General features: G+C 35.6%; 2 protein-coding genes across 2 annotated transcripts; one reads left to right on the top strand and one right to left on the bottom strand.

Annotated features, from left to right (window-relative positions):
* Positions 1-2,942: 2,942 nt before the first annotated feature.
* On the bottom strand, positions 2,943-4,213 carry LOC126606631 (protein SMALL AUXIN UP-REGULATED RNA 51-like). The gene has a single exon (XM_050274012.1). The coding sequence runs from the start codon at positions 3,911-3,913 to the stop codon at positions 3,419-3,421; it is 495 nt and encodes a 164-aa protein (XP_050129969.1). The 5' UTR covers positions 3,914-4,213; the 3' UTR covers positions 2,943-3,418.
* A 1,557-nt stretch (positions 4,214-5,770) lies between these two features.
* On the top strand, positions 5,771-14,443 carry LOC126609066 (galacturonokinase-like). Its single transcript, XM_050277087.1, has 14 exons — positions 5,771-5,987; positions 6,604-6,717; positions 6,978-7,049; positions 7,895-7,938; positions 8,721-8,850; positions 11,161-11,226; positions 11,326-11,405; positions 11,637-11,736; positions 12,530-12,705; positions 12,954-12,994; positions 13,089-13,117; positions 13,364-13,433; positions 13,555-13,644; positions 13,952-14,443. The coding sequence occupies exons 1-14, from the start codon at positions 5,955-5,957 to the stop codon at positions 14,194-14,196; spliced, it is 1,290 nt and encodes a 429-aa protein (XP_050133044.1). The 5' UTR covers positions 5,771-5,954; the 3' UTR covers positions 14,197-14,443.
* Positions 14,444-15,144: the final 701 nt, after the last annotated feature.

Raw genomic sequence — 15,144 nt, 5'->3', positions numbered from 1 at the left:
TTTGGGTTTTTTTGGGGGGGGGGTGGCGCGCAAAAATTTGTCGTACGATTCGAAAGGTTTGGGAATTTTGCTTTCAGACTTTTAGTTATGAAAAGTCTGTCCGTAGCACGTCTCCGTGTGGAGTTTTCAGTAAAAAAAATCATATCCTCGTTCTCTGCAACTCTTTCACGGTTAAAAATTAATAAATTCATCGCTCTAATTACCATTTCAAAACGGCATTTTTTTTTAATTTTTAGTAGTCCTACACATGGTCTAAAATATCCATAATATCTCGATATTTTCATCGAAATTTCCGTATTTTTGGATTAACGATATTTTCGATATCATCAATATTTTAAACATGGCTAAGTCACTCATATATCTTACCATGCAATATATAAAGTATTGTACTAATTCATTATATATAAATGATTATGGTGTGTTTAAACTTCTTTCATTAATTACTACATATTTTCTACACTCACAATATTTGTCACCTCGCTATATAATCAACTTAAATCAGTTATATCTATCATGCAATGCATTTCCTTCCAATTTTTTGTGATAAACTAATAGATAATTGACTAAATAAATATCATGCAAAGTTTCAATAAAAATTTCCAAGTTTTTCTTACAATTTATGTGGTTTTTATCCAATTTTTATCGATATCGATAATATCCCGATATTTCCATCGAAATTTCCGTGTTTTTGGACTACCGATATTTCCGATATCATCGATATTTAATACCTTGGTCTACATCCTATTTTTTGTTGCATTTATTAAATTAAATGTTTATGTAAGTGAGAGGTCTAGTAGTAATATTTTTTTACTTGTAAATTGTAAGTGAGAGTTTTTAGATTTGATTCTCTTCAAATGCGAATTTGAACCACATTGTTGCTAGTCAATTATGAGACTAAACTCATTCCTCTTCTTTATTATAAATAATTTCGTATGTTAAGAAAAAAAAAAGTAGTTCATATCATGTTTCCTTGCAATTCTTGCATTATGTCAAAGTCAAAAAGTCATCTTTAAAATTTAATCTCGCCTCCTAATTTTAAGGTAAAACTTTATTTTACTTGAATTTTTAACACAATGGTGGTTGTCTTACTTTTTATTTATTTATGTTTCTAAAGAAATTATTTTTTACTGAAATTTCGTAGTCTTAACTGTGGTCTACTTGAATTTTTAACACATTAACGGTTTTTGCACAATTATGTTTTTGATTTTGTATCTGCCCTTGATTTAGGGTCATATTCAAAAGAAATTATGTTTAACTGAATTTCGTATATTATGCACAGTTTAATTATGTTGAATGCATGGTGAATCACCAACTTTTGCGTGAAGTTCTCGTGACCAGTATGATTAAACTTTATCCCTATTCAAATGGAGAGACTTTTTTTTAATGATAAAAGGGATAGTTTTTTTTTATCTTTATATTCAACTGGAAATTATTGTAATGAGAGAGAGAGAGAGAGAGAGAGAGAGAGAGAGAGAGTTATTTATCCTTATCTATATTAAAACAAGATTTTTTTTTCGAGATTCTTATGACGAGAGAGAGAGAGAAAGAGAGAGTTACATGAGCTACTAAATGTTACATGCACGTAGTTTTTTTTTGGTCGAAATGTTACACGTATAAGAAGCACATCCAAACACATCCATCCACTCAACTATAATTAGTGGATGACTTGTCATAGGACTTCTAAATTTTGACCCGTAAAAACGACTAGATTAAATACAAGCACAAATTACTCAGAAAATGAACATAAAATTTTTCAAAGTGTGTAGAATGTAAAAAAAAATATTCAGTATTTAGAATCAAATCAATAATCATGGATATTGTTTATTGAAATGTGTGATTTTAATTCTACGTAAAATGAATGTTATAAGTTTTTATTTTCACTGTTATTTTCATAAAGTGTTAATCGTTAAATTTGATTTTCACAAGTATTTAAATTTTTATTTTCAATCTCAATAATTCATTTATCCTACCAACTTACTTACAATTAAATAAATTGCAAATGGAGATCAAAATTTTGGAAACCCATGAGAATCCATTGTCATAAATTCTTTTCAAAAGCACAAGTCCTTCATCCAAAAATGTAATATAATTATAAATGCAAGGAAAGTTATTAGCAACTAAAAAAGATATCTTCAAACGCTTTCATTTTTCATTTTTTAACCAAAAAGAGTGCATTATAACTTTTTCAAATTAACAATAAACAACTCCTTAAATAAAACTCTCGTCATTTTTAGTGTGCGAACACGGATTCCTAACCCAACTTGTATGCCAACAACTTCCAAAATCATGACTGTAACTTTATCAGCACCTCCAAAAATCATAGCAACTAGACACAGCTAAAACCAATGGGATTATTGATATTAAATATATGCTCAGCTAAAGCCGATGGGATTATTGATATTATATATATGCTTGCTTGTCTTTAGAGTATAATAATATTTTCAGAATCTTTCACACAATCAGTTGCAGAGACCTTTAATCCTATATGCTACATGGGTTATGGTTGGAATTTTGAGACCTACCTAACCTACTTGGCAAACTCCATCTCCATCAAAATTTAATAAATTTAATTAAGAAAAGAAATTAACTCCAAACATGGTAACTACGCTCTTAATGGCTCGTTTATTAATCCGTAATTGAATTGAAATGAATTGAATTGAGACAAATTGAATGGAGATGAATTGAGATGGAGACAATCATATGCTTAATAAAATTTAGAAAGGGTGTGTCAAGTTGGCTAGAGTTGTCAGCACTCAAATTCGAATCTTGAATTCTTGTAACTTTTAGATTTAGATTAGAATATCTCTGAGTAAAAACAATTGCAAAATTGTAAACAAAAATAAGTAGTAAATGTCAAATGAAAGAACGTCGGAGCTTTTTAATTAAAACGTAATCTTCCAATAATCGTAAGTCGAAAGCACGTACGGATAGAACACAGACTATTGAACATTAATGTTAAAAATTGCATTAATTGCCAAGAAATTTCAAATCCATTGCTAAACATACTCCTAACATTTCATCATCATCAACTAACAGCATCATTACAACTTGATGCCTAAAAAAAAGAAACCCAAAAGAACAACTTGATCCCTTAAAAAAAGAAACCCAAAAGAACAACTTGATCCCTTAAAAAAAGAAACCCAAAAGAAAAACGGAGTTCAACAACTACATCTCATTGAAATCCCACCAAAGCAATTTTCAGAGATGGGTTTTCAAGGATGGCTCTGAACCAAAAATCCCTACCAGAAAAGTTATTAAAAAAAAAAAAAGAAAAAAACCCAATCAAAATCCATGAGTACTCCTGCCAATCTGCATTTACAATCCCCTAATCACTAAAAACCTTTTCCCAAAAACACCAAAGGCATTAGAGACATTCAAATTTAGCTTCTAATGACATCTAGAAAAAAACTTTACTCCATCAGCCACTCGCTCTCTGCAGCAGAGGAGTGAAGGCATGGCAACCCGAATTCTTCGCGGCAGCATTTGTCGCCGAGTCCTTGCACGAATCGACGAGACCTACCTCAGATACCACCTTCCAGAACTCCTCCAATCCCAGCCGTCCAAACCTGCTCTCATCCCTCTCGAGAAGCATCAAGATCTCTTTGAAAAAGACAACTTCGCAGGGCAAGACCAGGCCTCCGTTGCACTGGAATCCAAACTCCTCCTCGGCCTTGTTCAGCAATCCGACGAAAACTGGGAGGTTCACAAACCGGGCCGGGATCACGAATCGGATTCGCTCCGACCCCACGTAGACCGCCAAGAATCCGGAGGGAATGCGCCGGTTTGAGCCGTCGGAGTCGTTGTTGGAGAGGACGGAGCGGCGGCGGAGACTCGTGAGTTTCCAGCGCATCACAAGCTGCTTGAGGCGCACTATTTGGCGGATCTTCTCGACCTTCTTCATGGCAGTCGCCATTGTTGCAGAGCGGAGGAGAGAGGGAAGAGACAGAGAAAACGAGAGCTGTGTGATGGTTTGGGAGAGGGAGGAAGTGGAAAGAAATTGAATCAGTTTTTAAGTGTGGCAATAGAGTCCGTGATTTGGAATTGCAATTGGAATGATTGTGTTTTTGTTCTTTCGAATTGACTAATTTACCCTTTTCGATTTTCTTCATTAATTCGCCCTTTTGTGTTTTTGGGAGAGAAATCGGTGGTGTTTTTGCTTTATGTGTTTTGTTTGGAGGCTTGGCTAAATAATTCTTAAGCCCAATGGACTCTTGTTTTCCCATGTTCACCTCTCCAATTAATTTCTTGACTTGGTCAGTAGTTTATGAAAGCAATTTCGTTTCTTTGAAAATGGACTGGTTAGTGGCTTCGTCATGGCAGTTCATTTTTTGGAGGGCTGATAAGACTTACAAAGACATTTCAGCTTCTTCCTGACCACCATCGTGTGATTCACTAACTTCAAGAATTAAATCCAAGACATGCTGTGTGATATGCCCGATTACTTTACCTTATATAACGAAGTGTAAAAGCACAAGTATGCTAACAATAAGAAAAGTTGTCTGTATTTTTCGATGAAGAAAAGTTTTGTAAGGGACGTTTTATATTAAATGCTTCATATACCTAATATGATATGATTATTTAAGCCCCATCATGTTAAACAAAACCTATTACTTTATAAGTACATCCCAAATCAATTTCAACATGTATCCTAAAATTATTATTTTTCAATGTCTTAAAGTCACTCCCACCCTCGGTTCGTGACATCAAATCATATGGATGCAACTGACCTGGGCACCCAAATTCTAATTCCATATCTACCGTTATTAAAAATCTTGCGTACAAGTTTCCGATTGACTACAATATTAACATCAAACAATTACAAAATCACGTGTAGCATCTTGGGATACAAAAGGAGAACCAACATTGCACCCTCGACTTCCAGTTTGTTGGCGTAGCAATCTTGTCGTTAAAACCGTTTTTATGAAAGTGCTTCGTGCAAAAAACAATTTTGATAAAATAAAACCGCTTATAGACAAAAATGGTGTCTTACAAAACAAATTGGTACGTAGCTTGGGTTTACAATTTTGTTGTTGAGTACATCGATATTTTTACATTAAATGAAGGGAGAGTTTGACTAAGCCATACAATTGACAATCTAATTTGGTATCGAATTCAACGAGATTCGAACTTAAGACCTTTCACTTCTAAGTGAAGATGAATATCACCAAATCATTGGGTTTACAACTTCACTGTTCTAAAAATCCCCACCTAGGCGCTAGGCGGCTAGTCACTGCCCCGATTAATGCCTAGGCGTTTGAAAATTAAGAAGGGCACCTAAACTTGTTGAGGTGCCCGCCTAGCTTGCCCAGACCCGCCTAGGTTGTGACTCACTTAGACAGAAAATAGATAACTTTTATTTTGCATTTTATTTTTTACAATAAATTATTAGGAACTTGTTGTATACTTAAATGAACACACATTATATGTTTGTTTCCCATGTTTTCATTATGTTCCAATACTTCATAATATATATATATATATATATATATATATATATCATCTGCTTTGTAGTTTACGATGAAATTATATATATTTTAAGTATACACATACACTTATATACAAGAAATATAGTAGATTTACTTAAATCCGTCTAGTTCGCTTAAATGCCCGCCTAAATTCCGCTTGAACACCTAGACGCTAGACCCCAGCATGCCGCCCGACTAGGCGTGGTTTAGAACAACTTTACACCAAAAAGAAAAAAGAAAAGGTTGTTGAAAACGGGTACGTGTAAATAACCGGAAAACGGACGTTTTAACCGCGGATGTGGCCGCTAGGCTGGCCTACCTGACTGCCCAACAATGATTTTCCTTCAATTTCACATCATCTCTTCTCTCTCCCGCCCTGAGATCCAACTATCTCTTATGCTAAATCTACAGCATAAAACGCTCCTGCATTTGCATTATTAGGCTCGATTGCAATTTGGATTGCTCAATTCTGGGAGACCATTTGGGAAGATGGCTGAATCGTCTTGGCCTTCTGAAGCTCAGGTACTCTTTGATCCTCTAAGATTTCATTAGGGTTCATGCAATTTTTCATCCACATTCGAGTTTATTGGAAGGAAGCAGCCTGCATAGTTATCAGTTTTCATGGAAAACCACAATGGTAACTATCAAAACTTAAAAGCCGACCGCTTTGCGCAAGTTGTGGATTGCCCTGGTGGATTGGGCATTCCTCTTCACTCCAATGTGTTCCGGATTCACAACCCTCCCCCTCGCCACTCCGCCTTAGTATAGCTTATAGTAGTAATCGCTCGTAGTAAGAAAAAAAAGGCTGCCTGCTTTGGTTAACTCATAAAATTGGAGCAATTGTTTTATTGAATTTAAGTCACTTGTTTAATTGTATTTCAATATTAACAAACCAATGCTAGGCTGAAATATTCTAGCTTTTCGAAGAAAGAATTGGGTTGGCATTGGTTATATAAAAGCAGGAACAAATTTTTGAATGCTAATTAAACTTTGCCTTCGGAATTGTTCTTCACTGTGGGTGGAATTCTTTGGACCCTATCTTCGGAGACTGTATTATCATTTTCCAATGTTGTAGTGATCATAAATGTTATTTTGTATGGTAAAACTATTTATGTAGATGTTCTTTTGTATGCTACAGTTAAATGGAATTAGACAGATAGTTTCAGAAATGGCTGGGACAGGTAGTGAAGAAGTTCGCATCGTAGTTTCTCCTTATCGAATTTGTCCATTGGGAGCTCATATTGATCATCAGGTTAGTGTTAGGTAGCTCATTTTTATCATTCGATGATATGCTCATGTCGACCTCCTGATGATCTCATTTCAGTATATTATTAAACTTGATTTGTCCAAGTCTCTGTTCATAGAATTCTGTGTAACAAAAACCTATGCATGTTAGTTGATTGCTTAATTTTATCAAGCTTTCTGTGAGATACCACACTTTATTGTTTTCATTACATTTACTTTTTTGGGTAATACGAAAAAAGTATATTCATTTATTTTAAATGGTTGCAGGGCGGGACTGTATCAGCTATGACCATTAACAAGGGAATACTTTTAGGTTTTGTTCCTTCTGGTGACACTCAGGTAAATATAGAAACACAATTTTAACCTTTCAAAGCATGGATCCCTTTTCAGTGGTTTTTCTCTTCACTGTTTTAGAAAAACCAAGGATAAAGAAATTTCTAAGAAGACATGTAATCTCTAGGAACGTAACGTAACTAAGATGCAGTTACCAGAAAAACTATAATCTTAAAATATTGGGAAAGATGGACAATAGAACCTTTTACAAATTTTCAATAAAGAGATGGAACTTTATCAAGAAAGGGACACTAATAGACAATAAGGGAGCACTAAACTATAAAGGCCACAAAACGTGTTTTATTGCTTGTTTACTGCCCCTTAAGTGAAAAAGTTTCATTTTTTTATTAAAGATTTGTAAAAGGTTCTATTTGTGCATGCTTCTCTAAAGCTTTTAGAATGCTTTGGGACTATGAATGATTCATAGAGTATGAGCTTGTTTGAGAAGTGCTTTTAAATGATTGAAAGTGCTTTAGAGAAAATGTTTTTGGGTTCCAAAAGCACTTGAAGTGCTTTTCCAGAATTATCTTGCATTTTTACTAAGGATTGGTTTCAAAAACATTTTCTCTTAAAGCACTTTCAGTCATTTAAAAGCACTTTCCAAATGAGCTGTATCTCATCATCAAATGCATGAATTTGTTTACTCAGACCTGAAGCCGAACATTGTTTGTCGTGTAGAACATAAGGTCTCAAAATTCTGCGAATGCTTTGGACCATGGGGCATTGAACAAAAACTTATACTAGAGAAACTTATAAACTAAACCATGAAAGTTAAACATTAAAGTTAGTTTCCTCATAATTGGTCTTGATTGTATTTATCTGCATGCTGAGCCATTGAACTCTTGCTGTAGGTTATACTGCGTTCAGGACAGTTTAAGGGTGAATGTCGGTTCAGGTGTGGGGTCTTTTCTCATGGTATTTCTATATTTTATGCATTCTTTCAGTAATTTATTTTAAATACATGCTTACCGAGTTCCCAAAGTTTTATCAAAATTAGAAAAAATCTACACCTGTTAGAAAATAACAGATTTTATGAGTGTACTAAAGAATAGCCAAATATTAGGTGTTACAGCCTTCGTTTTGGTGCATAGGCCTTCGGTTTGGGGTGTCCTATGCGCTCAGTTTTGGCTATCTTCAGAATTTTTGGCAAAAACTGTTATTCCTCACTGGCGATACTGGGTGTCATATGACTTGGTTATGCATAATGAGGATATTGAATTAGCGTTGCTTTGATAAGGATTGGTCGAGCAAAAGTTTATCTGCATGACGAACATGTTGTAACTGTTGGCACCAAGGCCTTATCAAAAACTTAGCGAGGGATTAAGTTGAGGAGCCTGTAGTTTTTCAAATGTGGAGAAGCTTGGACCCTTAAGTAGGCTTTGGTCTGCGTGAAAAGGGTGACCACTATTACACTAATGAGTTAGGTCATAGTTTGGTAGACAATTTTTCATTTTTATTCAATTTTTAACTTGACTGCAGTTAACAGGAATCTACTTCAGTAAGATAGAAACATATATACTGATCTTATGTCTGTAATCATGTCGCATTTACTGAAGTTGAGTATTCCTATTTTCTGTATGAAATTTTCTTCAAATAGTAAGTCATTAGTTTACTTGGATTACAATCTGTAATCATGTGACATTCGGTGAATTTGATTATTCACTATTGGTTTTATAGAGTTGATGAAGTTCAGTGCTCTTGGAAGTATGCAACTGATGCTTCCAAAATAGATGAAGAAAGCGATTGGGGAAGTTATGCGAGAGGAGCCTTATATGCATTACAGAGTAGGCAGAACTCCCTTGCCCAGGTTAGAGATATTTCTCTAATGACCTCCTTTTTTCTGATTAGTTGAATAATAATAATAATAATAATAATAATTATTATTATTATTGTTATTTTAATTTAGGGAGTTGTTATTAGCACTCCAAAAATCTCATTGGCACTCCAAACTTTCTATAATTAGAAAGAAAAATACACTTATGAGAAGTGCAGAATGAGATTTTTGGAGATCTTATAACAGTCCCCTTAATTTATTGAACATATTATTTCTTTGCACTTCTCAATTGACCCATGGTAGCATTTTTTCACCATTGTTTTGGTTTATTATAGTAAAAGAATAACTGTGGTTTTAACATCCCACATCGCCCAGGGGAGTGATCCTTAAATGTATATTCTCATCCCTACCTAGCATGAGGCCTTTTGGGAGCTCACTGGCTTTGGGTTCCATCGGAACTTCGAAGTTAAGCGAGAAGGTGGCCAGAGCACTCCCATGATGGGTGACCCACTGGGAAGTTGCTCGTGAGTTCCCAAAAACAAAACCGTGAGGGAATGGTAAGCCCAAAGCGGACAATATCGTGCTACGGTGGTAGAGCGGGCCCGAGATGTGGTGGACACGGGTCGGGATGTGACAAATGGTATTAGAGCCAATCCCTGGCCGGCAGTGTGCCGACGAGGACGTCGGGCCCCTAAGGGGGGTGGATTGTAACATCCCACATCGCCTAGGGGAGTGATCCTTAAATGTCTATTCTCATCCCTACCTAGCACGAGGCCTTTTGGGAGCTCACTGGCTTCGGGTTCCATCGGAACTTCGAAGTTAAGCGAGAAGGTGGCCAGAGTACTCCCATGATGGGTGACCCACTGGGAAGTTGCTCGTGAGTTCCTAAAAATAAAACCGTGAGGGAATGGTAAGCCCAAAGTGGATAATATCGTGCTACGGTGGTAGAGCGGGCCCGGGATGTGGTGGATCTGGGTCGGGATGTGACAGTGGTAGAACTCCATAGTTTGCATTCAGTTGTCTAAAATTGAATGATACTCAAGTAGGCTACCTGGGTATCAAGGCACTGGCAAGACTATACATGGAAGATTCTTTCCGGTTACATTAATTTGATTTGCTCCAGATTTACGATTTATTGCCCTATCTTTTCTAAAGCAAGTATGTCAAGCCAGCTCGTTCTAACACCTAACTGTCATGCTACTTCGGATTGCCTAACTCTCCCCTGAAGCTACTGATGGTGTTCCTTTCTTAAGACACACCCCTCTGTTTGATTTACCTTTCTACCCTTGCACGTTAAAATCTCTCAGTTGGATATAAGCAGAATTATACAAAGGGTCCTCAGTATATATTTGGTCACCTTTATCTTTTTCTGGGCTCGACATGGTATACATTTTCAGGAATTTACAAAGTCACAAGATTAATATTACTTGGACATGCAGGCATTTCTGAGGACTTTTGCTCACATTTTAGAACTATGGACAAATTCCGTAGCTTGCATTCAGTGGTATGAATTGAGTGATGGTGTTATATTCAAGTAAGCCATTTGGTACCAAGGCACTGGGAATCTCATAAATGGAAGATCGCTTCCATTACATTCATTTGATTTGTTCCAGATTAATGATTTATGGTCCTATCTTTGTTATATCTTGAATTAGTTAGTTGTGCAGATTTCATCCATTTGAAAAACATGTTTAGAAATGAATAGCAAGTGCGTAAGAGATCTCTAGAGGATGCCGGCTCGTTCTGACACCTAACTGTTTGCTACTTGGGGTTTCCTAAGCTACCTTTCGCTATTCCTTTCCTAACTTCTTGAGACATACCTCTTTGTTTGATTTGCCGTTCTACCGTTGCCCGTTAAAGTCTCTTGGTTGGATATAAACAATGAGAAAACTTGGACAAAGGGCCCCCAACATGGTAGCTTTTATCTCCTTCTGGGCTTTACAATCTGTACATTTTCCGGCATGGTCTACCTTAAAGAATCACAATTAAATTTACGGTATCTTAGGCAACACCATGTACTGGACAAATAAGGACCTTTATCTGGTACCCGATGTTGCATTGTCCATGTTGCATCAAGCATTGAATTGTGATTGGCTGCGATCAAAATTTATTCAGGTCCACCATCCACAGAAGTTTCTTCCATTTTTATATCCATGAGTTCAGTTTATTACATTCTGCGATGCTTGTTGGGTAGCAACCATCCATCTTGAAGATTTGTGTGCAAAGTCTTGGTACACACTATTTTATGGGCATTTTCCTTTGCATATGATACTTTGTCTAATGATTCTATACAATCTTTTATTAAATAGTTATACACAAGGTTATTTGTTTGACATATTATAGGGTATCATTGGATATATAATTGGTCCTGAAGGTATGGACAGTTCAGGCCTTAGCTCTTCTGCTGCTGTAAGTTTGTCTTCCTTGTTGATTGACTTTGTTGATTGATGACAAGAAAAGATTGCATTGAAAATATTCCCGTTAATCTTACATTTACATGTTTGACAGGTCGGTGTAGCTTACCTATTGGCTTTGGAAACTGCAAATAATCTAACAGTGTCCCCTGAAGAAAATATTGAGTATGATCGGTAGGTTTCTTTGGCATTTGAGGGTCCAACAGTTGGACCAACAATTAGTTTATACTTTGACACACAAACCTCCCTACCGGAAGTCCTCTCACCAGCATTAGAGGGTCCAACAAGTGTAACTCACATATATTGCTATATCAAACCTTAAAATAATAATAGAACTTCATAAGTACTGTTTTTCTATATTTCTTTTGCTATATCAAACCTTTTAACGAATTTTGGTTGTTGTAGGTTGATTGAAAATGAATTTTGGGGCCTGCGAAATGGTATATTGGATCAATCAGCCATATTGCTTTCGAGCTATGGTTGTCTATTGTGCATGAACTGCAAGGTAGTGCACAATTTGTCTTATGTTTTAATAAGTAAATTTATATATAGTGGTTTCATTTCAAGTGCCGTCTTATTCTATTCCTGATATGTTGGTCTTGTTTTTCAGTTTTGATGCTTTCTAACGTAGATGCACTCTGTATATTTGTTACGTTACATTGACTTGAATGATCCAGTCATCATCATGATTTCCTTTACTGAATCTTTTAGCACTTTGAATTGTATGGATGAATTCTTATAGAAGTTACATTCTGGCTGCTGCTTTGTAATGATCTGTCTAGAAAGATCTGCTTGTGCCTGAAACAGATTACATCGTAACTCTTATAGATTTCAGCAACTGACGTTTCGTATTACATAAAAGGGCTAAGTATATATTTCAGTTACATGTTTAATTTGTGATTATAAATGGATGGAATCACAAAATGATATAATCTGCCTAATTCCTTCAATACTAAGGGTTGTACCAAATAAAGCTGTAAATTTATAAATATAGCTTCAACCATTTGAACATTGAAACCAACTAGCATTTGAGCTCAGACTTAAATTACTAATAAAGGAGAATTTTGTCTGCACCTCAAAGCATAATACTGTTCTAATCAGTACAGTGCTTTTATTTTGTAGCAATTTTTTAATTTTTTAATTTTTTGTAAGTTTTTGCTTTTGCTATACTACAGATTGTAGTCTGATATATCTTATTCATTTTCTTGATCTTTTTCCTTTTATAACCACATATCAGATTCTGCTCTAATTTTGAGTAGTAGCAACACGGCGTCTCATAATGTAGATTGCATGTGCAGACTAAAGAACATAATCTTATACACCCACCAAAACTGGGAGAGAACCACGAGACTGAGTGGCAGGAAGCATACAAAATATTATTGGCATTTTCAGGCTTGAAGCATAATTTGACTGTCCATCCTGGATATAATCATCGAGTTGTAGAGTGTCGAGAAGCTGCAACAGTTCTTTTGAAGTAAGATCCATTTCCCTTGTAATAATAAATTTACCCTTTTCTTGATTTTAATTAAGTATTTAAACCATGATGTTTTTCTTCTAGTCGTTTTTTGTTGGTGGTGGTTTGCGTTGAATCCATATGCCATCATCCATTTATTTTTCACATGACTCATCTTATTGTTGAATGCTATACCCAACTCCATATTTGTCTTCCTCTTGTTTGGACTATTGATCCCTGGCTGACATACGTTTTTCTCCTTTTACCAGTGCATCTGGAGGTGGTGCAGCAGAGCCGCTCCTATCCAATGGCTAGTACCTTTACCTCACCTTCTCAAGTTTAATATGCATTCCTATTTTTTGAATAATGATATTGATTGACTGCCTTTTTCCATCTACAAACAGTTGACCCAGAAGTTTATCATACTCACAAGGTAAGAAATTTTGTCTAGAACACCTGACCATTTGTCATTGTATGTAGTTTTGAAATGCTGGTGTTAGGAAAATGGTTGGCTGCCCAGTAACAAGCACCGATAATGGATATCGTTTAATGAAAGAACACCTGACCATTCGTGATGCACACGTTATTGATAAATTTAAAGTGTTTGTTACATTAACATTGCAATGGTCGGCATCTAAATACGTGGGTGTGATGACTTATCAGTAACTCTCTCTTGCAGCACATATTAGAACCTAATCTATCCAAGAGAGCGGAGCATTATTTCTCAGAGAATATGCGGGTTAGCAAAGGTATTACCGAATCTACATGGTCACTAATCTAAATTTCAAAAGAATTATGTCGTTTTAGTTTCTATGTTATTCTTTGCTTTATTGATTTATAACTACTTAAAATACTGTGTTTCTTTTCCAGGACTCGAAGCTTGGGCTTCAGGCAGGTTCAAAGATTTTGGAATGCTCATTTCAGAATCTGGCCTAAGTTCTATTCAGAACTATGAATGCGGTATTATTTACTCCCCTTTGTTCTTAGCTACTGGTTTGTTTTCTTAAGCATCCTCCACAATATTTGTAATCACGGTGCATGGAAAATAATAAGTATATTCAATTGAAATGATTAAAAGAATGAAGTCTTGTCTAGCCAAATCAGTAGAACCAATGATGGCCTTGAAATGATTAAAAGAATGAAGTTGTGTTTGGGCAGCACGGGGACTTTATTGAATTACCCTTATTATTTGAATGATGTTTCCTCTTGTCTGCCGCTGGAAGCAAAGGATCAATTGGGTTTTAACTTGATGTTGTAATTGTTTAAGGTTCTGAACCGCTGATACAACTGCGCGAGATCCTTCTAAGGGCTCCTGGTGTCTATGGAGCACGGTTCAGTGGTGCTGGATTTAGAGGTTGCTGCGTTGCACTAGTAGATGCTGGTCATGCCGATGAAGCTGCATCATTTGTCAGGGAAGAGTATAACAAGGTCCAACCTGAGTTGGCAAGACAGTTAAACCATGATACAGCGGTTATGATATGCGAGGCGGGTGATTGTGCCCGTGTTATTTGAATTTTGTGACCGTCTATCAATCCCAATTATTTGTTCAATTTTTTTAGTCATTTCATTCATTGTATTAAACTTTGACATGAACCTTGATTAGAACTAGCAAATACGAATATAGGATATTGGGTATTGAAAAGAAAGCTTCTATATAAATATGTACAACATATGAGGCGGTATAGCAAACGCACCTTATTCTATCCATTTTTTCTTGTGGTGGGCCTTGGAATATAGTGTGATGAATTATTTGTCCTTATTTGTGTGCCTTTTGACACTGATCTAAATCGAATCCTATTGTAGAACAGTGGATGTCCACTCAAAGAATTAAATAACGGATCCTTCCACAGTATGCTGAAACTTCCTTCATACGACACATATTTTCTATATAAATACAAACCCCACACAAATCCAAATGTGTGAGAAGTTCACGGGATTATTTGTCCTTAATTGAATCCAAGGAATTACCTACTAGTTTAGGAATTTGGCCAAAATAATCCATTTTCAAGACTTGTTGAACCGATCAGTTTTTAGTATTCTGTATGATATTTGATTGTTATGTTGTCGATGTTTAATTTGCTATATTGTCAATATTTGATTCTGATTTGTTTAACAAATTTGATCTTTAATCATTTTAACCAACTTCGCCACAATTTTTTTTGAATTCATTTATACTTTGGACCAACATAATCGTGATCCATTCTTTTCAATTATTATATAACAAAACAAAACAAAACAAAACTTGGGAGGAATATACCTAAATCCCCTCCTAGTCTTGGTTACCAAATCAATCAATCTTGAAACATCCGAGTAAAACAAGATAGTAAACATATATGCACTACAACTTCATAACATAACATGAATACTATGGGGTGTATTCAATTGAGAGTTTAGAGTACTGTAAAAGTGTTTTAAATTTAGGTATTCATTAAGGTGTATATAGTTAGAATTTTATGGGTC

The sequence above is a fragment of the Malus sylvestris genome, chromosome 16, assembly GCF_916048215.2.
Source record: "Malus sylvestris chromosome 16, drMalSylv7.2, whole genome shotgun sequence".
Lineage (NCBI taxonomy): Eukaryota > Viridiplantae > Streptophyta > Magnoliopsida > Rosales > Rosaceae > Malus > Malus sylvestris.
The sequence above is the reverse complement of the archived record's forward strand: the minus strand, read 5'-3'. Positions and strand labels throughout refer to the sequence as shown.

What these genes read in the sequence shown, in the direction of transcription:
- LOC126606631 (XM_050274012.1), bottom strand. Translation starts at nt 3,913, where the DNA reads ATGGCGACTGCCATGAAGAAGGTCGAGAAGATCCGCCAAATAGTGCGC.
- LOC126609066 (XM_050277087.1), top strand. Translation starts at nt 5,955, where the DNA reads ATGGCTGAATCGTCTTGGCCTTCTGAAGCTCAG. An exon ending in CTTGGCCTTCTGAAGCTCAG is followed by an intron (nt 5,988 to 6,603) that starts GTACTCTTTGAT and finishes TGTATGCTACAG; the next exon opens with TTAAATGGAATTAGACAGAT. An exon ending in GCTGCAACAGTTCTTTTGAA is followed by an intron (nt 12,706 to 12,953) that starts GTAAGATCCATT and finishes TCCTTTTACCAG; the next exon opens with TGCATCTGGAGGTGGTGCAG.